This window comes from Salmo salar, chromosome ssa17 (genome assembly GCF_905237065.1).
Source record: "Salmo salar chromosome ssa17, Ssal_v3.1, whole genome shotgun sequence".
Classification (NCBI taxonomy): Eukaryota; Metazoa; Chordata; class Actinopteri; order Salmoniformes; family Salmonidae; genus Salmo; species Salmo salar.
This window is the reverse complement of record NC_059458.1, coordinates 78,803,404-78,817,526: the sequence shown is the minus strand read 5'-3', so window position 1 is coordinate 78,817,526 and position 14,123 is coordinate 78,803,404. Positions and strand designations below refer to the sequence as shown.

At 45.1% G+C, this 14,123-nt stretch overlaps 1 protein-coding gene across 1 annotated transcript in view; it reads left to right on the top strand.

Moving 5' to 3' along the window:
- The window catches only part of LOC106598353 (cullin-associated NEDD8-dissociated protein 1-like), a 74,976-nt gene that overhangs the window by 12,559 nt on the left and 48,294 nt on the right, over positions 1–14,123 (top strand). The window contains 3 exon segments of the mRNA XM_045700203.1: positions 1,922–2,076; positions 13,124–13,247; positions 13,985–14,123. The exon segment at positions 13,985–14,123 is cut by the window's right edge and continues 119 nt beyond it. Of these exon segments, the coding sequence (XP_045556159.1) occupies positions 1,922–2,076; positions 13,124–13,247; positions 13,985–14,123 (418 nt within the window).

The window sequence follows — 14,123 nt, the reverse complement described above, 5'->3', positions numbered from 1 at the left end:
TATATTGTGTTGTGTTCCAGCCTGGGTCTGTTGGTCAGTAAGGTGAAGGAGTACCAGGTAGTTTATATTGATATATATATATTGTGTTGTGTTCCAGCCTGGGTCTGTTGGTCAGTAAGGTGAAGGAGTACCAGGTAGTTTATATTGATATATATATTGTGTTGTGTTCCAGCCTGGGTCTGTTGGTCAGTAAGGTGAAGGAGTACCAGGTAGTTTATATTGATATATATATTGTGTTGTGTTCCAGCCTGGGTCTGTTGGTCAGTAAGGTGAAGGAGTACCAGGTAGTTTATATTGATATATATATATTGTGTTGTGTTCCAGCCTGGGTCTGTTGGTCAGTAAGGTGAAGGAGTACCAGGTAGTTTATATTGATATATATATTGTGTTGTGTTCCAGCCTGGGTCTGTTGGTCAGTAAGGTGAAGGAGTACCAGGTAGTTTATATTGATATATATATATTGTGTTGTGTTCCAGCCTGGGTCTGTTGGTCAGTAAGGTGAAGGAGTACCAGGTAGTTTATATTGATATATATATATTGTGTTGTGTTCCAGCCTGGGTCCGTTGGTCAGTAAGGTGAAGGAGTACCAGGTAGTTTATATTGATATATATATTGTGTTGTGTTCCAGCCTGGGTCTGTTGGTCAGTAAGGTGAAGGAGTACCAGGTAGTTTATATTGATATATATATATTGTGTTGTGTTCCAGCCTGGGTCTGTTGGTCAGTAAGGTGAAGGAGTACCAGGTAGTTTATATTGATATATATATTGTGTTGTGTTCCAGCCTGGGTCTGTTGGTCAGTAAGGTGAAGGAGTACCAGGTAGTTTATATTGATATATATATTGTGTTGTGTTCCAGCCTGGGTCTGTTGGTCAGTAAGGTGAAGGAGTACCAGGTAGTTTATATTGATATATATATATTGTGTTGTGTTCCAGCCTGGGTCTGTTGGTCAGTAAGGTGAAGGAGTACCAGGTAGTTTATATTGATATATATATTGTGTTGTGTTCCAGCCTGGGTCTGTTGGTCAGTAAGGTGAAGGAGTACCAGGTAGTTTATATTGATATATATATTGTGTTGTGTTCCAGCCTGGGTCTGTTGGTCAGTAAGGTGAAGGAGTACCAGGTAGTTTATATTGATATATATATTGTGTTGTGTTCCAGCCTGGGTCTGTTGGTCAGTAAGGTGAAGGAGTACCAGGTAGTTTATATTGATATATATATATTGTGTTGTGTTCCAGCCTGGGTCTGTTGGTCAGTAAGGTGAAGGAGTACCAGGTAGTTTATATTGATATATATATTGTGTTGTGTTCCAGCCTGGGTCTGTTGGTCAGTAAGGTGAAGGAGTACCAGGTAGTTTATATTGATATATATATATTGTGTTGTGTTCCAGCCTGGGTCTGTTGGTCAGTAAGGTGAAGGAGTACCAGGTAGTTTATATTGATATATATATATTGTGTTGTGTTCCAGCCTGGGTCTGTTGGTCAGTAAGGTGAAGGAGTACCAGGTAGTTTATATTGATATATATATATTGTGTTGTGTTCCAGCCTGGGTCTGTTGGTCAGTAAGGTGAAGGAGTACCAGGTAGTTTATATTGATATATATATATTGTGTTGTGTTCCAGCCTGGGTCTGTTGGTCAGTAAGGTGAAGGAGTACCAGGTAGTTTATATTGATATATATATTGTGTTGTGTTCCAGCCTGGGTCTGTTGGTCAGTAAGGTGAAGGAGTACCAGGTAGTTTATATTGATATATATATATTGTGTTGTGTTCCAGCCTGGGTCTGTTGGTCAGTAAGGTGAAGGAGTACCAGGTAGTTTATATTGATATATATATATTGTGTTGTGTTCCAGCCTGGGTCTGTTGGTCAGTAAGGTGAAGGAGTACCAGGTAGTTTATATTGATATATATATTGTGTTGTGTTCCAGCCTAGGTCCGTTGGTCAGTAAGGTGAAGGAGTACCAGGTCGAGACTATAGTGGACACACTCTGTACCAACATGCTGGCAGACAAGGAACAGCTCCGAGACATCTCCAGCATCGGACTGAAGACTGTCATAGGAGAACTGCCCCCTGCATCCAGCGGTAAGTACCACCATGACCCCTGACCCCTAACCTGTACCCTGAGGACTTTTCACTACATGGGCCTTCACAAAGCTGATCTTGGATCAGTTTGCCCTTCTTTTAGATCATCATGAGTAAGATTACGTGGACAGGAGGGCCTGATCCTAGGTCAGGACTTCTGCACTGAGAAGTCTGAAAGCTGTCATTATTGAACACATATCAGAGCATGATAACAGTTTGTAGAGAGGATGTATAATGTGTTAGTTAAACCAGTTAGATAATGAACTGATGGACCATCCCCTCTAGTGATGGTGTTGTAGTGTGTTAGTTAAACCAGTTAGATAATGAACTGATGGACCATCCCCTCTAGTGATGGTGTTGTAGTGTGTTAGTTAAACCAGTTAGATAATGAACTGATGGACCATCCCCTCTAGTGATGGTGTTGTAGTGTGTTAGTTAAACCAGTTAGATAATGAACTGATGGACTATCCCCTCTAGTGATGGTGTTGTAGTGTGTTAGTTAAACCAGTTAGATAATGAACTGATGGACCATCCCCTCTAGTGATGGTGTTGTAGTGTGTTAGTTAAACCAGTTAGATAATGAACTGATGGACCATCCCCTCTAGTGATGGTGTTGTAGTGTGTTAGTTAAACCAGTTGGGTAATGAACTGATGGACCATCCCCTCTAGTGATGGTGTTGTAGTGTGTTAGTTAAACCAGTTAGATAATGAACTGATGGACCATCCCCTCTAGTGATGGTGTTGTAGTGTGTTAGTTAAACCAGTTAGATAATGAACTGATGGACCATCCCCTCTAGTGATGGTGTTGTAGTGTGTTAGTTAAACCAGTTAGATAATGAACTGATGGACCATCCCCTCTAGTGATGGTGTTGTAGTGTGTTAGTTAAACCAGTTAGATAATGAACTGATGGACCATCCCCTCTAGTGATGGTGTTGTAGTGTGTTAGTTAAACCAGTTAGATAATGAACTGATGGACCATCCCCTCTAGTGATGGTGTTGTAGTGTGTTAGTTAAACCAGTTAGATAATGAACTGATGGACCATCCCCTCTAGTGATGGTGTTGTAGTGTGTTAGTTAAACCAGTTAGATAATGAACTGATGGACCATCCCCTCTAGTGATGGTGTTGTAGTGTGTTAGTTAAACCAGTTAGATAATGAACTGATGGACCATCCCCTCTAGTGATGGTGTTGTAGTGTGTTAGTTAAACCAGTTAGATAATGAACTGATGGACCATCCCCTCTAGTGATGGTGTTGTAGTGTGTTAGTTAAACCAGTTAGATAATGAACTGATGGACCATCCCCTCTAGTGATGGTGTTGTAGTGTGTTAGTTAAACCAGTTAGATAATGAACTGATGGACCATCCCCTCTAGTGATGGTGTTGTAGTGTGTTAGTTAACCAGTTAGATAATGAACTGATGGACCATCCCCTCTAGTGATGGTGTTGTAGTGTGTTAGTTAAACCAGTTAGATAATGAACTGATGGACCATCCCCTCTAGTGATGGTGTTGTAGTGTGTTAGTTAAACCAGTTAGATAATGAACTGATGGACCATCCCCTCTAGTGATGGTGTTGTAGTGTGTTAGTTAAACCAGTTAGATAATGAACTGATGGACCATCCCCTCTAGTGATGGTGTTGTAGTGTGTTAGTTAAACCAGTTAGATAATGAACTGATGGACCATCCCCTCTAGTGATGGTGTTGTAGTGTGTTAGTTAAACCAGTTAGATAATGAACTGATGGACCATCCCCTCTAGTGATGGTGTTGTAGTGTGTTAGTTAAACCAGTTAGATAATGAACTGATGGACCATCCCCTCTAGTGATGGTGTTGTAGTGTGTTAGTTAAACCAGTTAGATAATGAACTGATGGACCATCCCCTCTAGTGATGGTGTTGTAGTGTGTTAGTTAAACCAGTTAGATAATGAACTGATGGACCATCCCCTCTAGTGATGGTGTTGTAGTGTGTTAGTTAAACCAGTTAGATAATGAACTGATGGACCATCCCCTCTAGTGATGGTGTTGTAGTGTGTTAGTTAAACCAGTTAGATAATGAACTGATGGACCATCCCCTCTAGTGATGGTGTTGTAGTGTGTTAGTTAAACCAGTTAGATAATGAACTGATGGACCATCCCCTCTAGTGATGGTGTTGTAGTGTGTTAGTTAAACCAGTTAGATAATGAACTGATGGACCATCCCCTCTAGTGATGGTGTTGTAGTGTGTTAGTTAAACCAGTTAGATAATGAACTGATGGACCATCCCCTCTAGTGATGGTGTTGTAGTGTGTTAGTTAAACCAGTTAGGTAATGAACTGATGGACCATCCCCTCTAGTGATGGTGTTGTAGTGTGTTAGTTAAACCAGTTAGGTAATGAACTGATGGACCATCCCCTCTAGTGATGGTGTTGTAGTGTGTTAGTTAAACCAGTTAGATAATGAACTGATGGACCATCCCCTCTAGTGATGGTGTTGTAGTGTGTTAGTTAAACCAGTTAGATAATGAACTGATGGACCATCCCCTCTAGTGATGGTGTTGTAGTGTGTTAGTTAAACCAGTTAGATAATGAACTGATGGACCATCCCCTCTAGTGATGGTGTTGTAGTGTGTTAGTTAAACCAGTTAGATAATGAACTGATGGACCATCCCCTCTAGTGATGGTGTTGTAGTGTGTTAGTTAAACCAGTTAGATAATGAACTGATGGACCATCCCCTCTAGTGATGGTGTTGTAGTGTGTTAGTTAAACCAGTTAGATAATGAACTGATGGACCATCCCCTCTAGTGATGGTGTTGTAGTGTGTTAGTTAAACCAGTTAGATAATGAACTGATGGACCATCCCCTCTAGTGATGGTGTTGTAGTGTGTTAGTTAAACCAGTTAGATAATGAACTGATGGACCATCCCCTCTAGTGATGGTGTTGTAGTGTGTTAGTTAAACCAGTTAGATAATGAACTGATGGACCATCCCCTCTAGTGATGGTGTTGTAGTGTGTTAGTTAAACCAGTTAGATAATGAACTGATGGACCATCCCCTCTAGTGATGGTGTTGTAGTGTGTTAGTTAAACCAGTTAGATAATGAACTGATGGACCATCCCCTCTAGTGATGGTGTTGTAGTGTGTTAGTTAAACCAGTTAGATAATGAACTGATGGACCATCCCCTCTAGTGATGGTGTTGTAGTGTGTTAGTTAAACCAGTTAGATAATGAACTGATGGACCATCCCCTCTAGTGATGGTGTTGTAGTGTGTTAGTTAAACCAGTTAGATAATGAACTGATGGACCATCCCCTCTAGTGATGGTGTTGTAGTGTGTTAGTTAAACCAGTTAGGTAATGAACTGATGGACCATCCCCTCTAGTGATGGTGTTGTAGTGTGTTAGTTAAACCAGTTAGGTAATGAACTGATGGACCATCCCCTCTAGTGATGGTGTTGTAGTGTGTTAGTTAAACCAGTTAGATAATGAACTGATGGACCATCCCCTCTAGTGATGGTGTTGTAGTGTGTTAGTTAAACCAGTTAGATAATGAACTGATGGACCATCCCCTCTAGTGATGGTGTTGTAGTGTGTTAGTTAAACCAGTTAGATAATGAACTGATGGACCATCCCCTCTAGTGATGGTGTTGTAGTGTGTTAGTTAAACCAGTTAGATAATGAACTGATGGACCATCCCCTCTAGTGATGGTGTTGTAGTGTGTTAGTTAAACCAGTTAGATAATGAACTGATGGACCATCCCCTCTAGTGATGGTGTTGTAGTGTGTTAGTTAAACCAGTTAGATAATGAACTGATGGACCATCCCCTCTAGTGATGGTGTTGTAGTGTGTTAGTTAAACCAGTTAGATAATGAACTGATGGACCATCCCCTCTAGTGATGGTGTTGTAGTGTGTTAGTTAAACCAGTTAGATAATGAACTGATGGACCATCCCCTCTAGTGATGGTGTTGTAGTGTGTTAGTTAAACCAGTTAGATAATGAACTGATGGACCATCCCCTCTAGTGATGGTGTTGTAGTGTGTTAGTTAAACCAGTTAGGTAATGAACTGATGGACCATCCCCTCTAGTGATGGTGTTGTAGTGTGTTAGTTAAACCAGTTAGATAATGAACTGATGGACCATCCCCTCTAGTGATGGTGTTGTAGTGTGTTAGTTAAACCAGTTAGATAATGAACTGATGGACCATCCCCTCTAGTGATGGTGTTGTAGTGTGTTAGTTAAACCAGTTAGATAATGAACTGATGGACCATCCCCTCTAGTGATGGTGTTGTAGTGTGTTAGTTAAACCAGTTAGGTAATGAACTGATGGACCATCCCCTCTAGTGATGGTGTTGTAGTGTGTTAGTTAAACCAGTTAGATAATGAACTGATGGACCATCCCCTCTAGTGATGGTGTTGTAGTGTGTTAGTTAAACCAGTTAGATAATGAACTGATGGACCATCCCCTCTAGTGATGGTGTTGTAGTGTGTTAGTTAAACCAGTTAGATAATGAACTGATGGACCATCCCCTCTAGTGATGGTGTTGTAGTGTGTTAGTTAAACCAGTTAGATAATGAACTGATGGACCATCCCCTCTAGTGATGGTGTTGTAGTGTGTTAGTTAAACCAGTTAGATAATGAACTGATGGACCATCCCCTCTAGTGATGGTGTTGTAGTGTGTTAGTTAAACCAGTTAGATAATGAACTGATGGACCATCCCCTCTAGTGATGGTGTTGTAGTGTGTTAGTTAAACCAGTTAGATAATGAACTGATGGACCATCCCCTCTAGTGATGGTGTTGTAGTGTGTTAGTTAAACCAGTTAGATAATGAACTGATGGACCATCCCCTCTAGTGATGGTGTTGTAGTGTGTTAGTTAAACCAGTTAGATAATGAACTGATGGACCATCCCCTCTAGTGATGGTGTTGTAGTGTGTTAGTTAAACCAGTTAGATAATGAACTGATGGACCATCCCCTCTAGTGATGGTGTTGTAGTGTGTTAGTTAAACCAGTTAGATAATGAACTGATGGACCATCCCCTCTAGTGATGGTGTTGTAGTGTGTTAGTTAAACCAGTTAGATAATGAACTGATGGACCATCCCCTCTAGTGATGGTGTTGTAGTGTGTTAGTTAAACCAGTTAGATAATGAACTGATGGACCATCCCCTCTAGTGATGGTGTTGTAGTGTGTTAGTTAAACCAGTTAGATAATGAACTGATGGACCATCCCCTCTAGTGATGGTGTTGTAGTGTGTTAGTTAAACCAGTTAGATAATGAACTGATGGACCATCCCCTCTAGTGATGGTGTTGTAGTGTGTTAGTTAAACCAGTTAGATAATGAACTGATGGACCATCCCCTCTAGTGATGGTGTTGTAGTGTGTTAGTTAAACCAGTTAGATAATGAACTGATGGACCATCCCCTCTAGTGATGGTGTTGTAGTGTGTTAGTTAAACCAGTTAGATAATGAACTGATGGACCATCCCCTCTAGTGATGGTGTTGTAGTGTGTTAGTTAAACCAGTTAGATAATGAACTGATGGACCATCCCCTCTAGTGATGGTGTTGTAGTGTGTTAGTTAAACCAGTTAGATAATGAACTGATGGACCATCCCCTCTAGTGATGGTGTTGTAGTGTGTTAGTTAAACCAGTTAGATAATGAACTGATGGACCATCCCCTCTAGTGATGGTGTTGTAGTGTGTTAGTTAAACCAGTTAGATAATGAACTGATGGACCATCCCCTCTAGTGATGGTGTTGTAGTGTGTTAGTTAAACCAGTTAGATAATGAACTGATGGACCATCCCCTCTAGTGATGGTGTTGTAGTGTGTTAGTTAAACCAGTTAGATAATGAACTGATGGACCATCCCCTCTAGTGATGGTGTTGTAGTGTGTTAGTTAAACCAGTTAGATAATGAACTGATGGACCATCCCCTCTAGTGATGGTGTTGTAGTGTGTTAGTTAAACCAGTTAGATAATGAACTGATGGACCATCCCCTCTAGTGATGGTGTTGTAGTGTGTTAGTTAAACCAGTTAGATAATGAACTGATGGACCATCCCCTCTAGTGATGGTGTTGTAGTGTGTTAGTTAAACCAGTTAGATAATGAACTGATGGACCATCCCCTCTAGTGATGGTGTTGTAGTGTGTTAGTTAAACCAGTTAGATAATGAACTGATGGACCATCCCCTCTAGTGATGGTGTTGTAGTGTGTTAGTTAAACCAGTTAGATAATGAACTGATGGACCATCCCCTCTAGTGATGGTGTTGTAGTGTGTTAGTTAAACCAGTTAGATAATGAACTGATGGACCATCCCCTCTAGTGATGGTGTTGTAGTGTGTTAGTTAAACCAGTTAGATAATGAACTGATGGACCATCCCCTCTAGTGATGGTGTTGTAGTGTGTTAGTTAAACCAGTTAGATAATGAACTGATGGACCATCCCCTCTAGTGATGGTGTTGTAGTGTGTTAGTTAAACCAGTTAGATAATGAACTGATGGACCATCCCCTCTAGTGATGGTGTTGTAGTGTGTTAGTTAAACCAGTTAGATAATGAACTGATGGACCATCCCCTCTAGTGATGGTGTTGTAGTGTGTTAGTTAAACCAGTTAGATAATGAACTGATGGACCATCCCCTCTAGTGATGGTGTTGTAGTGTGTTAGTTAAACCAGTTAGATAATGAACTGATGGACCATCCCCTCTAGTGATGGTGTTGTAGTGTGTTAGTTAAACCAGTTAGATAATGAACTGATGGACCATCCCCTCTAGTGATGGTGTTGTAGTGTGTTAGTTAAACCAGTTAGATAATGAACTGATGGACCATCCCCTCTAGTGATGGTGTTGTAGTGTGTTAGTTAAACCAGTTAGATAATGAACTGATGGACCATCCCCTCTAGTGATGGTGTTGTAGTGTGTTAGTTAAACCAGTTAGATAATGAACTGATGGACCATCCCCTCTAGTGATGGTGTTGTAGTGTGTTAGTTAAACCAGTTAGATAATGAACTGATGGACCATCCCCTCTAGTGATGGTGTTGTAGTGTGTTAGTTAAACCAGTTAGATAATGAACTGATGGACCATCCCCTCTAGTGATGGTGTTGTAGTGTGTTAGTTAAACCAGTTAGATAATGAACTGATGGACCATCCCCTCTAGTGATGGTGTTGTAGTGTGTTAGTTAAACCAGTTAGATAATGAACTGATGGACCATCCCCTCTAGTGATGGTGTTGTAGTGTGTTAGTTAAACCAGTTAGATAATGAACTGATGGACCATCCCCTCTAGTGATGGTGTTGTAGTGTGTTAGTTAAACCAGTTAGATAATGAACTGATGGACCATCCCCTCTAGTCATGGTGTTGTAGTGTGTTAGTTAAACCAGTTAGATAATGAACTGATGGACCATCCCCTCTAGTGATGGTGTTGTAGTGTGTTAGTTAAACCAGTTAGATAATGAACTGATGGACCATCCCCTCTAGTGATGGTGTTGTAGTGTGTTAGTTAAACCAGTTAGATAATGAACTGATGGACCATCCCCTCTAGTGATGGTGTTGTAGTGTGTTAGTTAAACCAGTTAGATAATGAACTGATGGACCATCCCCTCTAGTGATGGTGTTGTAGTGTGTTAGTTAAACCAGTTAGATAATGAACTGATGGACCATCCCCTCTAGTGATGGTGTTGTAGTGTGTTAGTTAAACCAGTTAGATAATGAACTGATGGACCATCCCCTCTAGTGATGGTGTTGTAGTGTGTTAGTTAAACCAGTTAGATAATGAACTGATGGACCATCCCCTCTAGTGATGGTGTTGTAGTGTGTTAGTTAAACCAGTTGGGTAATGAACTGATGGACCATCCCCTCTAGTGATGGTGTTGTAGTGTGTTAGTTAAACCAGTTAGATAATGAACTGATGGACCATCCCCTCTAGTGATGGTGTTGTAGTGTGTTAGTTAAACCAGTTGGGTAATGAACTGATGGACTATCCCCTCCAGCTAGATGTCCTCCTTCCAACCTGGTTTATCTTCAGTTGTATTCAGACCTTTCCCAGTCATGTCGATGGACATGGGAGAAGAGAGCATCTGTTAACAGCCTTGCATCCCCATCACCTTCAGGCATCAGCCATATTGGCTGACAGCAGTGTGACTCATTTAGCTAACTCTGTCTCTTTCTGTCTCTCTGTTTCTCTCCTTCTCTCTGTCTTTCTCCTCTCCAACTCCCTCCCCCATGTTTCTCTCCCTCTCTCTGTCTTTCTCCTCTCCAACCCCCTCCCCCCATGTTTCTCTCCCTCTCTCTCTGTCTTTCTCCTCTCCAACCCCCTCCCCCCATGTTTCTCTCCCTCTCTCTCTGTCTTTCTCCTCTCCAACCCCCTCCCCCCATGTTTCTCTCCCCTCTCTCTGTCTTTCTCCTCTCCAACCCCCCCCCCCATGTTTCTCTCCCTCTCTCTGTCTTTCTCCTCTCCAACCCCCTCCCCCCATGTTTCTCCCTCTCTCTCTGTCTTTCTCCTCTCCAACCCCCTCCCCCATGTTTCTCTCCCTCTCTCTGTCTTTCTCCTCTCCAACCCCCTCCCCCATGTTTCTCTCCCTCTCTCTGTCTTTCTCCTCTCCAACCCCCTCCCCCATGTTTCTCTCCCCTCTCTCTGTCTTTCTCCTCTCCAACCCCCTCCCCCCATGTTTCTCTCCCCCTCTCTCTGTCTTTCTCCTCTCCAACCCCTCCCCATGTTTCTCTCCCTCTCTCTGTCTTTCTCCTCTCCAACCCCCTCCCCCATGTTTCTCTCCCCCTCTCTCTGTCTTTCTCCTCTCCAACCCCCTCCCCCATGTTTCTCTCCCTCTCTCTGTCTTTCTCCTCTCCAACCCCCTCCCCCATGTTTCTCTCCCCCCTCTCTGTCTTTCTCCTCTCCAACCCCCTCCCCCATGTTTCTCTCCCCCTCTCTCTGTCTTTCTCCTCTCCAACCCCCTCCCCCATGTTTCTCTCCCTCTCTCTGTCTTTCTCCTCTCCAACCCCCTCCCCCATGTTTCTCTCCCTCTCTCTGTCTTTCTCCTCTCCAACCCCTCCCCCATGTTTCTCTCCCTCTCTCTGTCTTTCTCCTCTCCAACCCCCTCCCCCATGTTTCTCTCCCCTCTCTCTGTCTTTCTCCTCTCCAACCCCTCCCCCATGTTTCTCTCCCTCTCTCTGTCTTTCTCCTCTCCAACCCCCTCCCCCATGTTTCTCTCCCCCTCTCTCTGTCTTTCTCCTCTCCAACCCCCCTCCCCCATGTTTCTCTCCCCTCTCTCTGTCTTTCTCCTCTCCAACCCCCCTCCCCCATGTTTCTCTCCCCCTCTCTCTGTCTTTCTCCTCTCCAACCCCTCCCCCATGTTTCTCTCCCCTCTCTCTGTCTTTCTCCTCTCCAACCCCCTCCCCCATGTTTCTCTCCCTCTCTCTGTCTTTCTCCTCTCCAACCCCCTCCCCCATGTTTCTCTCCCTCTCTCTGTCTTTCTCCTCTCCAACCCCCTCCCCCCATGTTTCTCTCCCTCTCTCTGTCTTTCTCCTCTCCAACCCCCCTCCCCATGTTTCTCTCCCCTCTCTCTGTCTTTCTCCTCTCCAACCCCCTCCCCATGTTTCTCTCCCTCTCTCTGTCTTTCTCCTCTCCAACCCCCCTCCCCATGTTTCTCTCCCTCTCTGTCTTTCTCCTCTCCAACCCCCTCCCCCATGTTTCTCTCCCCCTCTCTCTGTCTTTCTCCTCTCCAACCCCCTCCCCATGTTTCTCTCCCCTCTCTCTGTCTTTCTCCTCTCCAACCCCCCTCCCCCATGTTTCTCTCCCCTCTCTCTGTCTTTCTCCTCTCCAACCCCCTCCCCCATGTTTCTCTCCCTCTCTCTGTCTTTCTCCTCTCCAACCCCCTCCCCCATGTTTCTCTCCCCCTCTCTTGTCTTTCTCCTCTCCAACCCCCTCCCCCATGTTTCTCTCCCCTCTCTCTGTCTTTCTCCTCTCCAACCCCCCTCCCCATGTTTCTCTCCCTCTCTCTCTGTCTTTCTCCTCTCCAACCCCCCTCCCCCATGTTTCTCTCCCTCTCTCTGTCTTTCTCCTCTCCAACCCCCTCCCCCATGTTTCTCTCCCTCTCTGTCTTTCTCTCTCCAACCCCTCCCCCATGTTTCTCTCCCTCTCTCTGTCTTTCTCCTCTCCAACCCCCTTCCCCATGTTTCTCTCCCTCTCTCTGTCTTTCTCCTCTCCAACCCCCCTCCCCCATGTTTCTCTCCCTCTCTCTGTCTTTCTCCTCTCCAACCCCCTCCCCCATGTTTCTCTCCCCCTCTCTCTGTCTTTCTCCTCTCCAACTCCCTCCCCCATGTTTCTCTCCCTCTCTCTCTGTCTTTCTCCTCTCCAACCCCCTCCCCCCATGTTTCTCTCCCTCTCTCTGTCTTTCTCCTCTCCAACCCCTCCCCCATGTTTCTCTCCCTCTCTCTGTCTTTCTCCTCTCCAACCCCCCTCCCCCATGTTTCTCTCCCCTCTCTCTGTCTTTCTCCTCTCCAACCCCTCCCCCATGTTTCTCTCCCTCTCTCTGTCTTTCTCCTCTCCAACCCCCTCCCCATGTTTCTCTCCCTCTCTCTGTCTTTCTCCTCTCCAACCCCCTCCCCCATGTTTCTCTCCCCTCTCTGTCTTTCTCCTCTCCAACCCCCTCCCCCATGTTTCTCTCCTCCTCTCTCTGTCTTTCTCCTCTCCAACTCCCTCCCCCATGTTTCTCTCCCCCTCTCTCTGTCTTTCTCCTCTCCAACTCCCTCCCCCATGTTTCTCTCCCTCTCTCTCTGTCTTTCTCCTCTCCAACCCCTCCCCCATGTTTCTCTCCCCCTCTCTCTCTGTCTTTCTCCTCTCCAACCCCCTCCCCATGTTTCTCTCCCTCTCTGTCTTTCTCCTCTCCAACCCCTCCCCCATGTTTCTCTCCCCCCTCTCTCTGTCTTTCTCCTCTCCAACTCCCTCCCCCATGTTTCTCTCCCCCTCTCTCTGTCTTTCTCCTCTCCAACTCCCTCCCCCATGTTTCTCTCCCTCTCTCTCTGTCTTTCTCCTCTCCAACCCCCTCCCCCCATGTTTCTCTCCCCCTCTCTCTAGGCTCGGCCCTGGCTGCCAGCGTGTGTAAAAAGATCACAGGCCGTCTGACCAGTGCCATCGCCAAGCAGGAGGATGTTTCAGTTCAGCTGGAGGCCCTGGACATCATGGCTGACATGCTCTGCAGGTTGGTGTGTTCTCCACTGTCTGACCGCTGGCCTGGACCCAGGTTGGTGTGTTCTCACTGTCTGACCGCTGGCCTGGACCCAGGTTGGTGTGTTCTCACTGTCTGACCGCTGGCCTGGACCCAGGTTGGTGTGTTCTCACTGTCTGACCGCTGGCCTGGACCCAGGTTGGTGTGTTCTCACTGTCTGACCGCTGGCCTGGACCCAGGTTGGTGTGTTCTCACTGTCTGACCGCTGGCCTGGACCCAGGTTGGTGTGTTCTCACTGTCTGACCGCTGGCCTGGACCCAGGTTGGTGTGTTCTCACTGTCTGACCGCTGGCCTGGACCCAGGTTGGTGTGTTCTCACTGTCTGACCGCTGGCCTGGACCCAGGTTGGTGTGTTCTCACTGTCTGACCGCTGGCCTGGACCCATTATACACTATAGATGGGTCTTTGTTATTGGATTAGGTTATTACAGTGAATTGAATATCTGAAGTTATTTCTGATTTCTGCCTGTAATGGTTATATATATAACGGTTGCTGGATCAGGACAGTACGGGAAAATATTTGACAAGACAGGACAGGAATTCATTTTCACTCCTGGTGCCAACCTCTAGTCTGCTGGTGAACTTTCACCCCTCCATCCTGTCCTGCCTGCTCTCCCAGCTGACCAGACCCTACGCAGCCTATCATACCGCCTGATGACACTACATAACACTACTTAACATAGTGCTAACCTCTCTCCCTCTCCTCTAACAGACAGGGTGGTCTCCTGGTGAACTTTCACCCCTCCATCCTGTCCTGCCTGCTTCCTCAGCTGACCAGCCCCCGCCTGGCGGTCAGGAAGAGGACCATCATCGCTCTGGGTCACCTGGTCATGTCCTGTGGGAACCTGGTC